Source organism: Onychostruthus taczanowskii, unplaced genomic scaffold (genome assembly GCF_017590055.1).
Source record: "Onychostruthus taczanowskii isolate IOZ18803 unplaced genomic scaffold, ASM1759005v1 scaffold14, whole genome shotgun sequence".
Taxonomy (NCBI): domain Eukaryota; kingdom Metazoa; phylum Chordata; class Aves; order Passeriformes; family Passeridae; genus Onychostruthus; species Onychostruthus taczanowskii.
The window spans coordinates 9,456,648-9,475,691 of NW_024498573.1; the positions used below are offsets into that span (position 1 = coordinate 9,456,648).

Genomic DNA, 19,044 nt, shown 5'->3' on the forward strand with positions numbered 1-19,044 from the left:
GAGCTGCCGGCCGCGGGTGGATTCTGCCGCACAGTGAGCGGGCAGGTGTCGTTCCCACCCCACGGGACCGCACTGGAACAGCCCCGTCCTGTTTGTAAACACATCCCTGTTTCTTCAGCGGTGCGGGCATGAGCACCGGTGACAATCCCACCCTGGGCCTCGCAAAAGAACCAGATGGCAAAGGCAAGAATGCTTCGATTTATCGTTCACAATCTTTATTAATAACATCCATCCCAGTTTTATCTTCAGTAACACCGAACTTTTACCAGTGCAGCTTCCTTTTTGAAAAAAGATAGAGCCAGCAGAGAATTTCATGAAGAATTACATTGCAGGGATCTGAGCTGTCTGTCAAACAATAAGTCTTAAGACTGTCTTTGTTTTATGTTAGTTTAATTTGCTCTCTAAACCAACCTATTAGGATACTTTGGCAAGCCTCCACCATGATCAATTTTATGCAATCACATAATCCAAACCCCACACAACATACCAGTCCATACCTTATCCAAAGCCCTCCATACTAATCATAACTAAAAAACCCCATAAATTCTTTATGTAGCCCCAAGTGTGGAACTGGTACTAGAAATTTAAATAAACATCAAGACTGGTCTTGCTAATTTAGGCAGGTGAGCTGTAGTTCAGAAATTGCATGTTTTTACTTCTGAAAGAAAGGGACTTAAAAGGTTACACTAAAAACCTGATTTATTTATTTTTTTAAAGGACAATTAACACAATTTCATCCAACAGGAAGTTGGATGTGGTAAGTAAGTTGTATACACTCACAGAAATAGTGAGGTGAGCTTGGGAAGTGACTCTAAATCTCATAAAGAACTGTTACTAAGTCAAAACTCAGAGCAAAGTCAATGAGAAAACCAGCACTGAACCCCAGTGCCGAGGTGGGAACAGTCACCTCCATGGGAGTGAAAAATCATTTAAAACATCTTCATAGTTCATTTTATGGACAGTCAAACTAATGTACCAACACCTCCCTTCATCAGTATTTGCCTTGCAGTGCCACACGCAGACCAATATGATGTAAAAATCTTCCCTGATCTACAAATTAGAACTGTAACCCTAATTACATCAAAGTCCATTAAAAAGCAGTCAATCAGAGCAGCTTAATAAATACTTTAGTTCATGTTTTTTCATACTTGTTCACTTACCACTGGAATCACCACAAATCTGCTTGTCACAGATTCAGCACTTCATAAATAAAGCCAATTTTTAGTCATTATTATAAATTACAACCAACAAATTCAACAGTTCATTCTTAGGTACTTCTAGTCCATAGAAATTCCCACTTTACCAGTAAGTGCAAAATGTTGTCCCTGTTTGAACATCTGAGGTTATTCCTGGTGCTCGTGCTCTTGTCCCGGGATGAGCCACCGGATGCTGTCGGTGCGAATGGTGGCGTACATGACAAAGCCAGCCAGGAAGAGCACAGAGAACAGGAGCAGCCAGTCTATGCCCTTCGTCAGGACACTTGGCAGGGGCCCTTCCCAGTCTTCCTCTGTCACAGCCACGTCGCTTCTAGCTTCTATCCCTAAAAAACAAAGTACTTGGTCAACATTGTAATCGCTAAATACAGAGAGGCTGTAGCTCTCTGGAGCTTTCTGGAGCTTTTTAGTTTATGTGGAGCTTTGTTCCTGCTCTCAGACTAAGGCTCAAACACAGGTAGACTTAGAATTTTGGTGAGATAGCCCTTGTACATTAACATAAACCCAGGATATGACTTACTGATATAAAAACTCAGTGATTTTTATGTGTATTTGCATAACAGGAGAAGGCTTGTTCTGTCCTCCCACAGCACAGCCTTGGATAAGTTGTGAGAGTTTTTCAGAGCATGGAAATTTAATTTAGGGTGTTTCAGGAATATAATTTTTTGTGCGTTTCTGGAAATGCAGACAGCACTTCAGTGTGGATTAGAAGAGAGCTAGCTGGGTGGCAAAGAGAGTTTAATTTATTTCATTCTCAGTTAAATCTTTGGGCAGGAAGATATGCTCCATCCTTCTGGCAACCTCTCTAGCTAAACCCCACTGTTCCCCCTGCTCTGTGACAGCAGCCCAAGGAGCTGAATTTCTGCTCTCAGCACAGGCTGAAATCCAGCTCACAGCAACAACTGATTAAGTGAACCTCTGCTGAGTCTTCACAGGGTCTTTATGACATTCATTTTAAAGAACACGCACAGGGACAGGAAAGCCCAATTTGGACCTTAAAGCCAGGCTGTTCTTCCCTGGCACACCAGGCCTGATTTACACACCTGTCTGATTAAAGATGAAGTCTTTCAGGGTTTCCAGCGTTCTGTCTGTATGATTAAATCTAGCCATAGGTTTAGCACCTTGGAAAAGGAGGATATTTGGTACAGCCACAGTTCCAAATCTAGTTGATAAACTGCAAAAAGAAAAAAACAAAGCATGAAGGAAATGAAATCTTCTGGAGGAAGAAATAAAGACAGTCCCATTACCAAAAGTGTCAGTTTCACTAAACAAAATTGTCAGTTTATGTAGAAAAAAAAGTCACTCCTGTTTTTAGAACTCAAAGCTAACAGAAATGAACTGCAGCTAGAGCACAGGGAGTGTGAGTTACCTGCTGTGCTGGGATGCATCCAGTGCCAGGAAGCGAAGAGTTGGAAAAGCTCGGGGCAAAGAGTTAAAATGAGGTGCCAGGCTGGCAGAAAAGCGGCACCACGGTGTGTAGAACAGGACCAATGTACAGTCACTGCTGTTTGGGTTCAGGAACTCCATCAGGTCCTTGGAGAAAGCATGAGAACAAACATGGACATATTTAGTATTTAACATCCTGTGTAGGGATGCAGCATTCAGCAATCTATTAGATATGTGGCAATACTGATCAAGCAGCCACACCTTTTAAAACAGGTGGAGAATTGTATATAACCTTTTTTAAAGGTAATTTTAAAAGTGTATTACTTAAAAATATACATACACATAACCATTACAAGAAAAGAGCTGGCACTAATTGCCATTAACGATTTTCAAGACAAACACCAGTCCACAGAGCAGAAAGCTTGGCAGCACCCTCCAGGCACAGAGATAACACATTCAGGCACATGAAGCGAGCCCTAACTCCATTTTTTTCCCTACTCAGAATGGCCCAAAAAGCCTCCTTGCTCAGTCACCTGTTTTCTTCATTAGACAGGGAAATTCACTAAGCCACGCACTGAAAGCGGCAGGCTGACGGGGCAGCCTCACGCGTTCACACCAACAGCGGGCAGCGAGCCCGCGTACCTGGGACACGTTCAGGATCTGCAGCGTGAAGCGCTCGATGCCCGTCGTGTTCCTCTCCTCGCAGTTCACCTTGGGAGCCTTGGCGCTGTCGGTGCCGTTCTGCTCCTCAGCGGGCGCGGGCAGCACGGGCTCCAGCACGGGCCGCTCCCGGGCCTGGGCGGCCGCGGGGCCGCTCCCCGCCGGCCCGCATGCATCGCCCGCCGCCGCCCCGTCGCAAGCCCCCGCCGGGCCGCCGCTCGCCTCGGCCGGCACCGCCGACAGCAGCACGGGCTGCTCGGCCAGGGCCGCGCTGCCCAGCATCGCGTCCGCCATCTCGGCCGTGCGATACCGCACCGGCTCGGGGCCGCCCGCGCTCCGCTCCGCCGCCGCTCCTGCGGGGACAGAGGCACGGAGGGAGGTGTCAGCGCCGCGCCCCGCCCGCCCCGCCACCGCGCACCCGGAGCCCCCCGGCCGCACCTGCGGGAAGGCTCGCACCGAGCCAGGCCAGCGCCAGCAGCAGCCGCCACATCCTCACCCACAGCCCCGGCCCGGCGGCCGCCGCCGCGTCTCCCCGGACAACGACCGCTTCCGCCGGATCCCCGGGACACTTCCAGTTCCGCCGCCGCTCGTATTTCCGCGGGAAGAGCCCTCAGGGCGCGAGGGTGGTGGTGGGGCAGCGGAGTGGGGCTGAACCCTGCTCGTGTTGGTACAAAGCGGGTGTGTTTAACCGAGTTTGCCCGCGGCCCTGCCGAACCCCGAATTGGGAGTGTTCGGCCTGGAAAAGAGAAGGCTTCGGGTGACCTAATTACGGCCTCCCAGTACCTGAAGGGAATTTACAGGAAGGATGGGACAAGACACTATTTACAAGCGCATGTTGTGACAGGACAATGAAGAATTATTTAGATATTAGGAAAAAATTCTTTACCAAAATTATTTTCTGAAAAAATTTACTGTGAGCATGGTGCGCCCCTGGCCCAGGTTGCCCAGAGCAGCTGTGGTTGCCCCGTCATCCCTGGAAGTGTCCAAGGCCGGGGTGGACACTTGGAGCAACCTGGCTTAGTGCAAGGCATCCCTGTCCATGGCAGGGGTGTGGAACAAGATGTTCTTTAAGGACCCTTCCAACCCAAGCCATCCCACGATTCTGTGAGCCCGCCCTGCGGGCTGAGCCCGCACGGTGACCGGAGCCGCTGCCCGGGCCGGCTGTCGGGCTGCTGATGCTGCTGCAGGCATTTCACCGTTGATTTAAATTACCTCTGGTCGGAAATTCTTGCAACGAGGCAAGTGCCATCCCATGGCTTCGGCAGGCTGCTGTGACTGAGCAGCGAGTGCCTGGAATTCATCCCATCCTGCTCTGGTACAAGCGTGTCGCAGCCCCAGCAATTCCCCACAGCCGCAGCTGCCTGGCGAGGGATTTGCCCGCTCCCATCCTCTCCCGGCTGGGAGGCGCCTGCACACAAACGGTGCCTCAACCTACAGCAGGCTGGGGTACGGGCAAAACACGGCAAACTAAAGGCGTCTTTTTAAAACTGAAAAGAAGAGTTCTTGTCTAGCAGCTTCTCAACCAAAGCTCCCAAGCAGAAAGGCAAGATAAATACTCCCATATTCCTTTTTAGGGAATTGTATTTTTCCTTTTGCAGAATTAGTTTTTCCTTTATTTCAGTTTAATAGTGAAATCTCAAGACTATTTGGGACATTTTGAAAATAAACACATTACTTCAACCGCTGCTATCTTTTTTAACACACGTGTTTAAAACTGTCAGCAGCGCACAACGAGATTTTACCAAAACTCTGCATCTGTCAAAAACTGATAGTCGTGACTGAGGGGAGTGTGAACCATGCACACGGGAAAAGGAAATATCAAGTACATGTGTATAAATGAAGATGCAGGTCATTTATTACAGAAACTGCATTTTTAGCTTTGTTTTTACTCAGGTGCACTTCTCCAACTGTGTCATTCCTTACAGCATACATTTTCTCACTTGAAGATTTTTCTTTCAAAGTCCAATTTGCATAAGCACTAATAATGAGGACATAATAGTCTAAAAATAGAAAACATGAGGTTTGCACATAGAGGGAAAACATTTAATTAGATCAGCTGATAACGGAGCAAGCCTGAAAGCAAAAGCACAAAGGGAATCCAAACTGGTGCAGACTAGCAAAGAACAAGCTGCCTCATTCCCCCTTCTCCTTATGTTTCAATCAAAACAGCATTTTCAACTTGAAAACAATTTCTTACTGTGAATTTAATCCTAACATAATCTCCTTCCTGCCATAGCACAAATATCCCTGGAATACAGGGATAAATATGTCTTATACATCACAGAATAATTAAATATTATCACCATTCCATGAAAATTTTATTCATGAGTACTTTCAATTTGATTTCCATGTGCAACAGAGGGAAAAGTTAGCAGCTGACTATTTATCCATACAGGGTTTAGCTCCTTTCCTCCCCTTTTCTCCACTTTCAGCGAAAGGACAAGTACAATTAAGTTACTGTCACACTGTTTTCAATTCATTAAAAAATAAGCAACGTTCCTCTATCTCCTGACACCTTGCAACGCACACTCTTTTTGTCTTAATGCAAATATATGAATGTAACACGCCTGTAACAAGTAGGTGATGCTGTCAACTGGCATCTTCAGGCAGAATTTACAAGGTATTAAAAAAATAAACAGGGAAAAAGTTAGGTTTTAAAGTATTAACTTTATTAATAAATATACATCCATATGATGATGTAAATACAGATCATGAACACTACTCCATTCCCATACACATAATTGCACACGAGTAGCTCAAGTTCATGGACATAAAAACATACACAGTATCTAATCAGGCTTTTTACAGCAGAGGACAGGGTGCTGATACTAGTTATTGAACAGATTACTGTTACCCCCAAAGTAAACCTGTGGAAAAGCAAATGATGCAAGATTGAAGGAACAGAAAGTGGTTCAAATTTCAGAATACAGATTCTTCTATTTCAAAGAAAAGTCACAAGAAGAAAGGTCTAGTTTCTACTAAAGTCATAAATATATTTAGCGGTGTTAAAATATATGCATTAAAATAGAGAAGAATAAACTTTTTGTAATCAGAAATGAAGTTTGCAGTTCCAAGTATTTATGATTGTTATCAGCTGTTTTAACTGTCAACTCTAAGGGGAGCATGAAACATTATTATACATATAACAAAGAACAGCAGAGCCACAGCTAATGAAACCATTGCACAAATGACTTCACATTGCTCTGCCTTTTAAAGCTCTTCAAAATGGGGAAGGGAGTTAAATTCTCATCTGAATTACTCGGTGTATTGTAGTTCCAGGTAATTCTCTTCACAGATACATCACTTTTCACTGACAAGGCTTGGTTTTGTCCTGACTGAACATTAAGATCCTTCAGACAAAATGAAAACATATTCATTCAGAAGAGAGATCTTTAATGGCTCTAGTTATTTGATTACTTTAAACTAAATCCAAGATATAAAGAACATTGCTTTCATGACAAAGCTAAGTGCTGATTTTAAAAATACCACCTTTGATACCAAAGTCAGCTGCTTCTGATGGTATCTGATTTTTTTTTCTGCCAAAATATGGTGCTAGCATCTTGAATCTGTCCAGTGCAAGACTTTATAGTAGCAAAATTATTTGGTTTTAAAGTTTAAGTAAATTTAGTCAAGAAAATGAATAGTAGTTACTATATGTATCTTAAACAGTGAACTTTATAGCATAATTAAGGAATAATAGCAAGCTAATACATTTCATTTATGTATAAATAAGACATTAGAAACTTGATAATTAAAAGAAATTATTAAAACCTAAACTTGACATGTCGGTTTTCTGAACAGTGTTAACACACAACAGTGATCCTAGCTTATGAATAGCTGAATTATGATATATAATATAAAATAAGCAATTTACCATACAAGTAATGTTTTCATACTATGGGGGGAAAATGCCAGTTTTCCCATTGGTATTAATAAAGTTTAGGCATTAACATGCTGTTTCAGTGTTTCTCATGAAAAAAAAGTGTTGAAAAAAGCACAATGTATTCTGCAGAGTATACATAGGAAGAACAGAAGTATTTGAAAATTCCATTTCTAGTCACTTTGAATCTCCTCTTTTTTTTTTTCCCTTCACTGCATGGCACCAGTAAGCTCTAGTCAGATGTAAAATAAAGCAGAATTAGGAAACACCAGCAGTGCACTTCTGATCTCCTTCCTACATCCAGAGCGCCAAGCAGCACACTGTGGGCTCTCTGAACACTTTTCTATTTGATGCTCATCATTTCACAACTGACAACATTAATTAGTTTTTACTGGGATTATATTTCATCTGATATAATTAATAAACACTGTAATGAACAGAAATTGCTTAGGTGATTTCATTATTTCATCAGCATACTTGAATACAAATTATACTAGCAGAACAGCAATACATTATCTGCATTATCTCCTGACACACAGCACAGCACCATTGAGTGGATGCACAAGTGAGGAGCAGACAGGAGCAAACAGGATCAACAGGAGGAGGTAAGGAGTGGAGTTTCCCCAAGGTACAGTGGTGACATGCAACACGTTCCTTGCCAGCGAGGTGTGACACTCCTGCAGTTACACATTCAGCTGAAGAGGACTGCTTGCCCAGCTGAGTTCAGGAAAGAACTTAAAGCAGTCTTTTGTTGAAAAATTATCTGATTAAAAACAGCCAATACAACACAGATCCTGAGGGTGAATGAACTCACATTAGCATTTTGCATGTGTCAGAAGTTACATCTTCTGAGAGAGACTGCTAAATTTCAGACTTGCGAGTTTGTTGAGGAACAGAACGTACAACTGGATTTCAGAGCTTCAGCATGAAGAAACTATTCCTTAGTAGCAATTTAGCTGCCATTAGTTCATCTATCGACTAAGGAGCCATCCAGTACAAGTTGAGGTTCATTGTCTTAGTTGCCAGTCCATACACAGTTCCCCCAAAACAATTCAACACACCTATTGTAAAGTACAGCAAAAGTCCAGCTCAATATGTGTTAGGCATCACTGGAACACCTGAAGGCTTGCTGCTTTTTTCCTGATAAAAAAGGTATGAAACATGACATCTGTTTCTTAACTTGTCATCACTGAAATCAAGAGGTCTAGTCAAAATGACAGCAGGCCAGAATAGCATTTATGTTAGCAAAAATGACCATCATTACCCATTCAGCACAAGCTCAACCCAAATTTTATTCTCCCCCAAATCTGCAAACTCTACATATTCCCCCTCCCCAGGTATTTCAAGCTACGAATTTATCATAAAGTCATTCTATATGTGAAACAACTTAAACGTAAACTTTCTTCCAGATTAAAAAAAAAAAAAGAAAAAAGAAAATTAATTTAGAACAAACAATATGTAACACTGAGGACTGATTATTTTTTTCTTTTGAAGTCTGGATGAAAGGATTTTGCACACTCACACATTCTCCCACACTTAAAAAAAAAATTACACACACCCAGTTGAAAAATTGAACATTTCTTTTGGGAGGAGGGGAGGTTTTAGTTTGAGTCAAGAAAGGTATTTATAGTTAACCAACAACATTTTTTTCTGGCATGCATGCATAGATGAATTGCTCTATATCTGGGATCTAGCAGAGCAGTAAACTGCATCCTGTTTGCATCAGCTATACAGTTTGCTTTTATAAATCATGAAAATGGTGTCCTTTGGTAGATAGATAAGCTTCCATAACTTAAATATAGTACAAACATCTAACAATGAAATAACTATTTCCAGGAATATCTGGCAAAACTGAGTCTAAAAATTTGGCAACAGTGTCTATTTAAAAAGTTTAATTTGTAAACATTATTGGTTATTACTTTAAAAGCTATTAAACTGTCGCCATCTAAGCACAGATTTGAAAGGCAAAAGCCAGCGTAAATAGCTATTTACAGATTTAAGAACATACTGTTTAATATTAATCAAGTGCCTAACTAGAATGAACAGTACTTGATTTCTTATAAAATATTTCAAATTCCAAAGAATTATTTGTGGTTTGGTATATATATTACTAGGCATTTCAAAGTTACCTAGCAGAATCCTGTAACAGTGTAACGAAAAGAACAGCTCTCACCTAATGGCAAAGTAACTTTGTAAGGCGCTGTGAAGCTGGAACACACTGTACAAATGCTCAGGTTTCTTTAATATCTTCCAAAATGTTTTTGGAGCATGACTTGAAATTCACTTAATGATACAACTCCAGAAATAAAAGTCACTGGAAATCACTTTAGAAAAAAAGGTTGGGTTGTTTTTTTTTTTTGTATAAGTTTTTAAGTCTATTCTAAGTCTATCTGAGGTCTGTAGAAGGTCCTGCAGAAGTGGAAAATGTGGCTTGCCACATTATCAATTTTTCTTACCAAATAAGAACTGGCTAAGTTGCTTATTGTGGGACAGGCCACATCATGAACCATCAGCCAGCCAATTTCTGTCCTCCTTATTTCAATTATTTAATGCATAACCACACATCTAGGTTTATGAGAAACTGAACTTAAAACTAGGAACATGGACATTACTTAAGTATTGACACCAAGGCATAATGTATCATTTCAGACTTCCTTATAAATTATGATTTTAAATCAACAGAAGCCTCTTTAAACCAAAGCCTTCCCAACATTCTGTGAAAGTTATTAATTGCACCCGTAGGTTATGGCATTATTGGAATAAAATCTAGAAGCTCAGACTTAAGCAAACATTACAAGAAAACTCAAGAAACATGCCCAAAATCAGCATAAAGCAGATTAGTAAGGAGTTACTCATTCCCTCCCTTCATTCATTAGGCTGTTTGATTTTGCTGCTAGTTTCAGCAGCAGCATGGACTCCTCTGTTATGCACCATAGGGTAAGGAAAAGCTGCACTGCCACAAGTATAATTTAGATTTGCAAGCCGTGATAGAGCTTTAATGCTACCTGGAGGTCTGCCTGGGCTGACTTTGTATCCTGCTGCTTTAGTTGTACCCAAGGGTCTGCCTGGACTTGTCTTAAATCCAGCTGCTTTGGTGGTCCCCAGGGGTCGACCTGTGCTGGTTCGGTACCCTGCTGATTTCGTGGTCCCTGACGGCCTTCCGCGTTTCCCGGAGCGGTTGAGGTTTTTCTTTTTCTTTAGTTCATCTTTTGTCTCTATATTCCTGCCACTTGTGGTCTGCAAGTGGGGGTCGTTCAAGGCATCTTGTCTCTGGCAGGCAATGGGTTTGTGGCTGACTGCATGGCTGTACTTGCTCTGCTGCGTGGCGTAGAGGTCAAACTGATCCGCGGCCCTCACATTGTCTTCGTTCAGGCAAGAGCTCTTGCCGGTCCCACAGAAAGCTGGATTACTGCTGGCAACAGGGTGCATCATTTTCTACCAAAAAACAGGAGAGGGAAGTATGTATCAATATATCATATACTGCAGCGTTCCACAAAAGAGAATCTTTCAAAAGTTACCTCTGTTTCATAAATTAGTCCAAACTACTTTGTCTATTTTTAGTAAACAGCATTGATGTCAGTAAATTACTTTTGAAATCAGTTTTATTAAGCCTTCACTTGTGGTTCTGCACAGTAACCTTTACACATAGTTTTAAAAAGGAGAGTTTAAACCACTTATTATTCACATAGGTATAATTAGGGACAAAGTAAGTCAAAAAACTGAACAACACCATTTCAGAAATCAAGACCTACAATATTGGCTGATCTATGATTCCAAAACCTTTCTAACCAAGTATCATCTAAATTTTAGTTGTTCTAGCTTTAAGATTAATATGTGACTCAGCTGTAAGCCAAAGAAAGATATAACTGTCTTGGTATAGTAGACACAGGATCCTAAAAATTTTTTTTGTTTGCTTAACTGCAGCAAAAGAATAAAGTGCAAATCAGTTTTCTTATTTCATGTCACAATTAATGTCAAAGAAAGAAACACAGAAGTCATTTGGCAATACAATGGTGCCATAGTTGGGAAAGCAGAGGGATGAAATGAATTTGTAACAAAGTACAAGATGCTGGATTGCAGAAATGCCACTGCTGTCCTAGTTAGGAGAGCACGTTCAAGCTGCTAGCAATGCCAGCACTGAGATATTTTGATATGGTTGGCATTGCCAACAACCCTGGGAAATAAAGCAATTACATCTCCCATTCAACTACACTGGTTCTACAACTTAAGCAGGCTGCAAATACTCAAAGTCTAAGATAGTAATATTTAGCCATGCTGAACTCAGTATTAAGCCAATAAATATCTGGCCCTTCGGAGTATTTCTGTGTCTTACAGCCACACTTAAGACACCAAAAATGTCTTCTTAAATTTCACAAGTAGATAAGGTCTGGAAAATTTATTATCTTTTCCCTACAATAGCTCTGGAATATCACCTACAGCAACATAATTTAAACTCTACCATTGATTACTGAATTTATTTGGCAGTTACAAATGTTTCCTGCCAGCCAGAGAGAAAGCACACAGCACAGTCTATTTACCCCGGAGTAAATCCCCGTGCTCTTTTCTCCTGATTACAAAGGATACATTCCCTGTTGGAACACTCAATCTACCCTGGCTTGTCAAATGCACATTACAGTGTGCATTACTCTTGTGCAAATATATGAATATGGGTTTATGTCAAATTGTGAAATTATGATAGCAATACAGTTTAAATATTAGATGTTCTAGCAGAGATAATCCAAGAGCTACAATCCTGGTGCATTGCATGGGGTACAATAGAACAAAAGTGAAACCACTGTTATTGCAGCTGTTAACGTCCAAGCAAAACAACTAAGAATAGTTTGCAAGCCTGCACTTAGCAAAGGACAAAGGAAATAAGCTCAGGTCAAGAGACCAGACAGACTTTTCCAAGCAGCAATACAGAAGGAAGCTTAGGGTTTTCTACAATTAGCAGTCAAAAAACCGTTTCCTTTATTTAACCCCACTAGAAAACTGCCTGCAATTATCACAAAAAATACCTGAGATTTTTCATTATATGTAACTGCAAACACGAGGGTTCTATAATGTCCTTTTGCTGTGGACAGTGTGAAGCCCAGCAGCTCTGAAAGGCTGTTCAGCTGTTTGTTGATCCACTAGAAACACTTGGAGGGGCGAGCAGCATTCTTGTCTCAGTACTCATTTTAAACACAGGAATACTGGCTTTGGCCCCAAAAAACTGCTCCAAGTTCAACTGCCACAAAGAAGGATCAGCTGAGCTGCCCAGTATCCAAGGAACACGAGGAACACACCAGAGCTGGGAGAAGGCACTGAATAAAAGCAGGGGCTGCTGGTATTTCTCATGAGACCAACCAGGCTCACACTCGCGCTCCTGTGTTACATTCTTACTCTCTGCTTCTTCTCCTCATTACACTTGAGGGGATTTTTCCATCCATCTTTCTGGGGGAGAACCATCATAAGCACTCCTAGACAGTGAATATATCCTGCTGTAGCTGATGAATGCTGGAGCTTCATCACCATATGCATGTGCTTTGTGTCTACTGCAATACCACTGACAAACGCTGACTTCACACACAAGCCCTGGCTGATGATACTTTACCTTCCATCTGGCAACAACCAGCATCACTGGAATGGATGAATGAAGAGAGACAGTACAAATCAGTAACTGTTTAAAATTTCTTTCTAGAAGAAGCTTAACAAAACCCCCAATCTCAGTGGAAGACTGCCAATAGGATTTTTTAATGCATTTCCCCCCTCTCTGCATCATTTTTCAACAAACCATGCAAATTTCAAGTAGTAGCCAAGGTTCCTCTTTTATCTTCTTTGATTTAAGACTTTTTTTGAAAGTTTTTAAAAGGAAATCTGTAATCAAGCTTAATTACCCTACCATGGAATCTCCAGCATAATTTTCCTTCATTCACATTACAGTAGGGAATAAAAGAATGTAGAGAGTCTACCCGTGGAGTGGAAGCAGGTTTCTTGGCAGGGAGATATACAGTATAAAAGAAAATTGGTATAAAATGCAAAGCTATGCCAATTTTAAAATTACACTCTAGCTAAATTGTATAGCTAAACACATACAACTTTGTGTGCAATCATTCTTGAATAAAACCCTCCAAAAAGTTTCCAATAAGATAGAACTTTCTCATTTTAAACCTGTAAATAGACATGTAAAAATATTTGCAACAGTTTACTTAAATCAGTTTTTAAACTGATTTAACTGCTGGCTGAATATCTCTGTATCAACAAACAGTTAAGATGAGGCACTGCAACAAGAAAATTAAGTTGTTTTCAACAAGATTCGATGGAAAGTGACTGTGGAGGATTTTCTGTACGGATCTTTTAGTGCCTGGTAACTTATATCTATAAATGTGCAGGGGAAGGGAGGAGGCACTGGATAAGCTGGCTTTGTAAAAAACAGGCAGCTTCTCATGCAACAAAGCACAGAAGTTCCACCACTGCTAGGAAGAACAGGACAATCCAGCTGGGCCCCACAAAGCCTTGCTACAGGAGGATGTCTGGACATGGTCATGACCCCCCTCATATCCCTAAAATACAGCTTAGCATACAGCTCTAGCTCACAGCTGCTAAGGCTCCCAGTATTGTTATGGCCCATCTCTCTCTCTCCAGGCTTTCCTCCTGCAGGAAATTCCCATTCATGACCTGTTCACTACAAAAATTGTAATATCAAAGCTACTCAAATACATTACATGAAAACATCCTCTTGGGCTGTGATGTGATGCCATCTTTGGCTTTCAAACATCATATCTTGCCTTCTTCACGGGCATGATTTAGCTGCCAGTGTAGACAAGGTGAAACCTTTGATAAGCAGAGAACTTCACAAGGCCCCCCAGAAGAGGCACTTGCTCAGTTGTTATTTTATACTGAGTACTGGACCTGAGACCCATTATCTGCACCGAGCAGAATAATCAGTTCCAGCACAAGCAGCAGGCAACTGCTCTGCTCTCACCCACCCCAGCCTGCCTTCTGTGCCCTGGTGAGTGCCAGAACAGACCTGACTCAGCAAGTGCCTCTGCCTTCTGCTAAAACACACCTGAATCACAGCAAAACTGCACAAAACTCGAAGTCCACCTATATTACAGCTTTCCAAATTATGAATACCAGGAAGGATAAACTCCTCACACCAACAGGGACAATTTTGCTTTTAATGAGGGTTGGTATAGAACACCCACTCATTTTTCTGAGGTTTTTCACTGCTGAGCTTGCAATAGTTTCCACAGTATGGATGGGGCTGTGGGAGGCTGTAGCAGCACATTTTCATCATCATCCAACACATACAAAGTATGTGACTCGCTACTTAACAAGACAAGCAGCCACAAGCATGGTTTGTGCGCAGCGCTCTGCAGGCCACTGTGGCCAGCGAACGCCGCGGAGCAGCGCACAGGCCCGGCTCTGTCCAGGATCCCTCATAAAGGACGCTCTGTGCTGAGCTCCAGGGCCCGGCAGCGCCACAGGGCTCCTTTGCTTTCCAGGGGCTGAGCAGCAACAGCAGCAGGAGGAACATTTTGCCTTTCAAGACCACAACAGAAATATGGTGTCACTTCTGTTCTTCTCTCTTAGGATAGCATGTATGAGAAATCCTGTCATCACTCCCTAAGAATTCTATCAATTTAAATGGTTTTCACATGTCCCCTTTATTAGCTCCTTTTCTACACATTAACTCTTGCTAAAGCAGGGCCTTACCCATTTTTTAAAACCCTGTAACTGCTTGCTTTCACAAAGATGCACCTTACCTGGAGTTGTCACATAAGTGTAAATATTTTAAAAATACTAAGTATTAAATTCTATCAGTGGCACAACATACACTGTAACACCTGAACCTACAACTGAAATCTTATCTACTTGTGAAGTTCGATAACCAGCTTTTCCACACTGTGCTTATGAAGGCCCTCCTGCAGTTGGTCCATAATATGTATTTTCTCACTATTTGACACCACATAAAACGCCAAAATATAAAATTATTTCTTTACAGTGGTGACTTCCTAGAGTCACTACATGATAATGTAAGGCTACAAATCAAGAGACAACATAATTTTGGAATTTTGGTTATTCTTAGAAATTAAGAGTTCTCCAAGCAATACAACTTACAAGTATGGTCCTTCCCCTGGTAACCCAGAGTCATTTTCTTATATGACAGAAGAGAAGAGTCATTTGGAGCTGAAACATCCACCCCCTTCAAACTCCCCTTCCCCAGACGTGCCAGGCAGAGTGGGAGCCTTCCCCCATCAGCATCTGTGCCTCCTGCTCCTCACCAGAGCTGCAACCTGGCTGCGGGCCCTGTGCCCCCGGGGAGCTCAAGTCTTTTGATTCAGACACCCCAGGAAAAACAAAGCTCTCCAAAGCCTAAGCACCAGCTTTGTATTACAGACAAAGTTCAACTGCTCTCACAAAGAGTTGATGTTGGCAAGCACCACTAGGCTAAGTGTAAAGTAAACGGAACTTTTAGGGGTCACTCATTATTTGACTGCAAAACCAGGCAAACAAGTAATTGTTAGGCTTTCTACCCTAAAAAACAAATAAGCCAGATCCAAGGGCAGAGTTTCACCAGATGCTAACATTAGCAAGGATGTCAGCTGACTTCTTCCCACCCCAAAACTAAGATCATCTATGATGCTGATGATGATGAACAGGACACCTTGAAAGACTTAAAACAGCGTCACAAAAATTAAGGAAGATGGCATTAATGATTTAATTATCTGGTCACCTCCAGTCACACTGGCACAACTGACAGTTTGGTTTCATAATCAACAGAAAAGCCACTCTGAATCCACCCTTTTTCTGAACAGGACAATCTTGCCCTTTCCTCTTCTCCCACATTCCCACTCCTTCTGCCAACACTAACTATTGTGCAAGAGCAGGACAAATCAACACCAGGGATCTGATCCAGGTGAAAACTAATCCAACAAGAAAGCAAAAGCAACAGTGTGTAGCCACGGGGGCAAGAGAATAACAGAAACCCACATTTCCATGAGCACAGAGACAGTGCCAGGTCAGCCTAAGCCACATTACCCACTGGCTGCCACTGACCCCACTCCCTGGTACTGTTACTTAAAAAAAATAACAAGATCTCAAAAAGACGGTCTTAGTAGAGACTTCAGAGATCTGGATGACAGGCATGACAAGTCCCAAACACAGCACAGGGAATGGAGGTTGGAGAAAAACCCCAGAGCCGAGGATGGAGCAGCACAGAATGGAGGCAGCCATCAGGCCAGACAGACTGGCTTAGGAGAGTAGGTGAAACTGCACCCTCATTATTCTGTGGTTCTGCAATTACCAAACTTCAAGGCAATCCAAATATGCATATGAATGATGGAGCAGGTAGAGGTGGATCTTTATAAAGAAAGGATTATTAGTGCTTGTGAATTGTCCATTCACCTCAAGGGGCTATTCCCAAATAAAAAGGAGCAGCCCTTGCCATAGCCTAGAACAAGGGCTTTGAGGAGCTGGAGATGCTTATTCATCTCCGTGGGTGTTCTCGCCCACCCTCTTCTCCCCAGGGCTGCAGTCTCGAACAATTCGAGAGGTAAGAGGTGCTCATTCATCTCAGTGGGTGTTCTCACCTACCCTCTCATCTCCCTAGCCTGCTACCACAAAAGGACTTTCAAGCCTAAGAGAGGGATCCTTCCTGATGTGCATTTTCACAGTGCTTCGCTGTGACAGGACCATGCAGAAGGCTCTGGACACCTGTCCACACACCCAAACACAGCCACGGCAGTGTCCTTGTGTGAGACAGCTGAAAGACAAAGTCCACTTGTTGAATTTGTTCAACAATGGCCAATGGAAAGACATGTTGGACTTTTTTTATTTAAGGCTGCATCCAAAATATGAGCGATACAGGTACAGACATGCACACACACAAAATTCTAACAGAAATTGTGGCATCTGAGGACTGAAATAGAAATAAACCATAATTTAAGAAATCTTTCAACAAAGTGCCCCTCTTACCCTTTCATTTTACACAAATAAAAAACACACGGATCAAAATAACTGTTAATCCAGGGAGAACTGCACAACAATGTAAGGCGCAACTATTCGTTAATTAATTACACCAGAAGGACTATGCACAAACAAGAATGCATTAAACTATCCATAACTGAACACGAGAATACACAGCACTGACACGCGTTATATCAGAACGGAAGGAGGCACAGAAGGGACACCGTGAGGCTCCCCAGGTACCCCATGTGCAGGTGAGCGAAGGCATCCGCTACTCAGGTGTGTCAGGAAACACATCCATGGGCTGGACACACACATCCAGATGCCCCAGGCGAATGGGAATACGCTCTAACAGCTCGGCACACACACACAGCCCCACGCACGGAGCCGAGGGTGCCGAAGGGAAGGAACAATTCCCGGCCGCAGGCTGGAGAGCAGGAGGGCCCAGCCCCACCTGGAGCGGCCAAGGGCCGGCTGAGGGGACAAAGGGGCGGCACAGCTCCCTCCGCCTCGGCCGCAGCCGGGGACATCGCGCCGGGGGCGGCCTCGCGTGTCCCGTGTCCCGCGCGGGGGGCACGGCCCGGGCCCGGCCCTGGGCCCGGCCGGGGCCGCCGGGGGTCGGGGCCGCGCGGCCGCCGCCATTTTGTGGGGTGGGCGGGCAGAGGTGAGGTGGGTGAGGGCACAGGCACCGTGCATGGTTCTGCACATTCCTGGACCGGGTAGATATTACTGCTGCTTCCATTACTGCCGTTCGGACAGAGCAGTGTGGTATCTTCTGTGTTAAAAGTATACACACAGGCTCACTTGGGTTGGAAAACGCCTCTGGAGTCACGGAGCCCAAGCTATGCCCAGCTCGTCAAACAGACCGTGGCACTGAGTGCCACATCCAGTCTTTACTCACACACATCCAGGAGCGGTGACTCCATCACCTCCACTCCACCACACGCTGCAATCCATTCAGAGTAGTCCAGCTTCAGGGCTGTTAAAAGGATGTGTTACAGAGTTCTGTGTCCCTGCTGACTCTGCAGAGGGGACAGCTGCTGTTTCCAGCGTAGATCACACGGGCCTGGGTCCAGCCATGGACCATCTGTGGGACTACTGGTCATTAAATGCTTTGTTTCATCCATCCGTGTTCTGAACAGTTCAGTCTTGCAGTAGCACTTCCCTATAAACACAGTTTCATACCTGCAAGCAGGAACAGCAACTGCAGGAATTCAAACTTCAACTGTTTACAGAAAGATCCCATAGAAACATTTTAAGTGCCCAGCACATTTCACCATCCAACCTTTTGCCCACTTGGTGGAAGGCTGTGACCCACGTATTTTTTAATGCACATTTGTTAATGGCCATAACAGATTCCTGCCCTTCATGAGCACCCTTGGTCCAGGGCCTGAATGACCACATTGGTCCTTAAATGACTGACACACAGAAGAGCCTGAAAAATATTGTGTATTATTCAGATGAGGTTTTAGATAATAAAAGCAAAAAAGACCAGGAAACAAACCTGCAGCTTTCACAAATGGTTAATTCTGCTTTTAAAAATATTTTCCTCTCCTGCTGTTGTTTTAGGAGCAGACTGCTGTACTCCAACACTAAGATATTCCATTTCTACAATACTTGGAGCTCTTCAGGCCGAAAATTGCTGTGAAACATCCTGCCAAGATGATGATTCGTATTCTTGCCATTTCTTCCTAATGCATGCAGGAATCCTCACTTGCAATATAAGAAAGCAGCAGGGAAAAGCAGCATTTATTTAGCTTAATTTAGCAAATGATTCAGTTTATTTACAAAGCTCATCTTTCTGCTGTTCAAACGCCTGTTGGAAATGCCAATGGAAAATGGTTCCATTTGATACCTTTTTGGTGTCCTGTTATTTGCAATATTTTAATCTGGAAGGTGATGAAGTCAGGCTGGGCTTATCCTGATTTCTGTAGAAATTGTGGTCTCAAC

General features: G+C 43.0%; 2 protein-coding genes across 5 annotated transcripts; both read right to left on the bottom strand.

Moving 5' to 3' along the window:
- Positions 1 to 195: 195 nt before the first annotated feature.
- On the bottom strand, positions 196 to 3,823 carry TXNDC15 (thioredoxin domain containing 15). Its single transcript, XM_041398022.1, has 5 exons — positions 3,699 to 3,823; positions 3,243 to 3,613; positions 2,584 to 2,747; positions 2,258 to 2,388; positions 196 to 1,540 (listed from the first exon to the last, which is right to left on the bottom strand). Exons 1-5 carry the CDS (start codon positions 3,748 to 3,750, stop codon positions 1,344 to 1,346), a joined length of 915 nt encoding a protein of 304 aa, XP_041253956.1. The 5' UTR covers positions 3,751 to 3,823; the 3' UTR covers positions 196 to 1,343.
- A 2,084-nt stretch (positions 3,824 to 5,907) lies between these two features.
- Positions 5,908 to 18,009, bottom strand: CUNH5orf24 (chromosome unknown C5orf24 homolog). 4 transcript variants are annotated; one of them, XM_041397640.1, is made up of 3 exons: positions 17,996 to 18,009; positions 10,146 to 10,575; positions 5,908 to 8,201 (listed from the first exon to the last, which is right to left on the bottom strand). In XM_041397640.1, exons 1-3 carry the CDS (start codon positions 17,999 to 18,001, stop codon positions 8,119 to 8,121), a joined length of 519 nt encoding a protein of 172 aa, XP_041253574.1. In that variant the 5' UTR covers positions 18,002 to 18,009; the 3' UTR covers positions 5,908 to 8,118. The 4 variants fall into 4 exon arrangements, with proteins under 4 accessions (XP_041253574.1, XP_041253575.1, XP_041253572.1 ...); XM_041397641.1 differs by having other exon boundaries at positions 5,908 to 8,280; XM_041397638.1 differs by lacking the exon at positions 5,908 to 8,201 and having other exon boundaries at positions 9,136 to 10,575.
- Between the last annotated feature and the right edge of the window lie 1,035 nt (positions 18,010 to 19,044).

What these genes read in the sequence shown, in the direction of transcription:
- TXNDC15 (XM_041398022.1), bottom strand. Translation starts at nt 3,750, where the DNA reads ATGTGGCGGCTGCTGCTGGCGCTGGCCTGGCTCGGTGCGAGCCTTCCC. An exon ending in CGGTGCGAGCCTTCCCGCAG is followed by an intron (nt 3,614 to 3,698) that starts GTGCGGCCGGGG and finishes CTGTCCCCGCAG; the next exon opens with GAGCGGCGGCGGAGCGGAGC. An exon ending in CTTCATCTTTAATCAGACAG is followed by an intron (nt 1,541 to 2,257) that starts GTGTGTAAATCA and finishes TTTGTTTTTTAG; the next exon opens with GGATAGAAGCTAGAAGCGAC.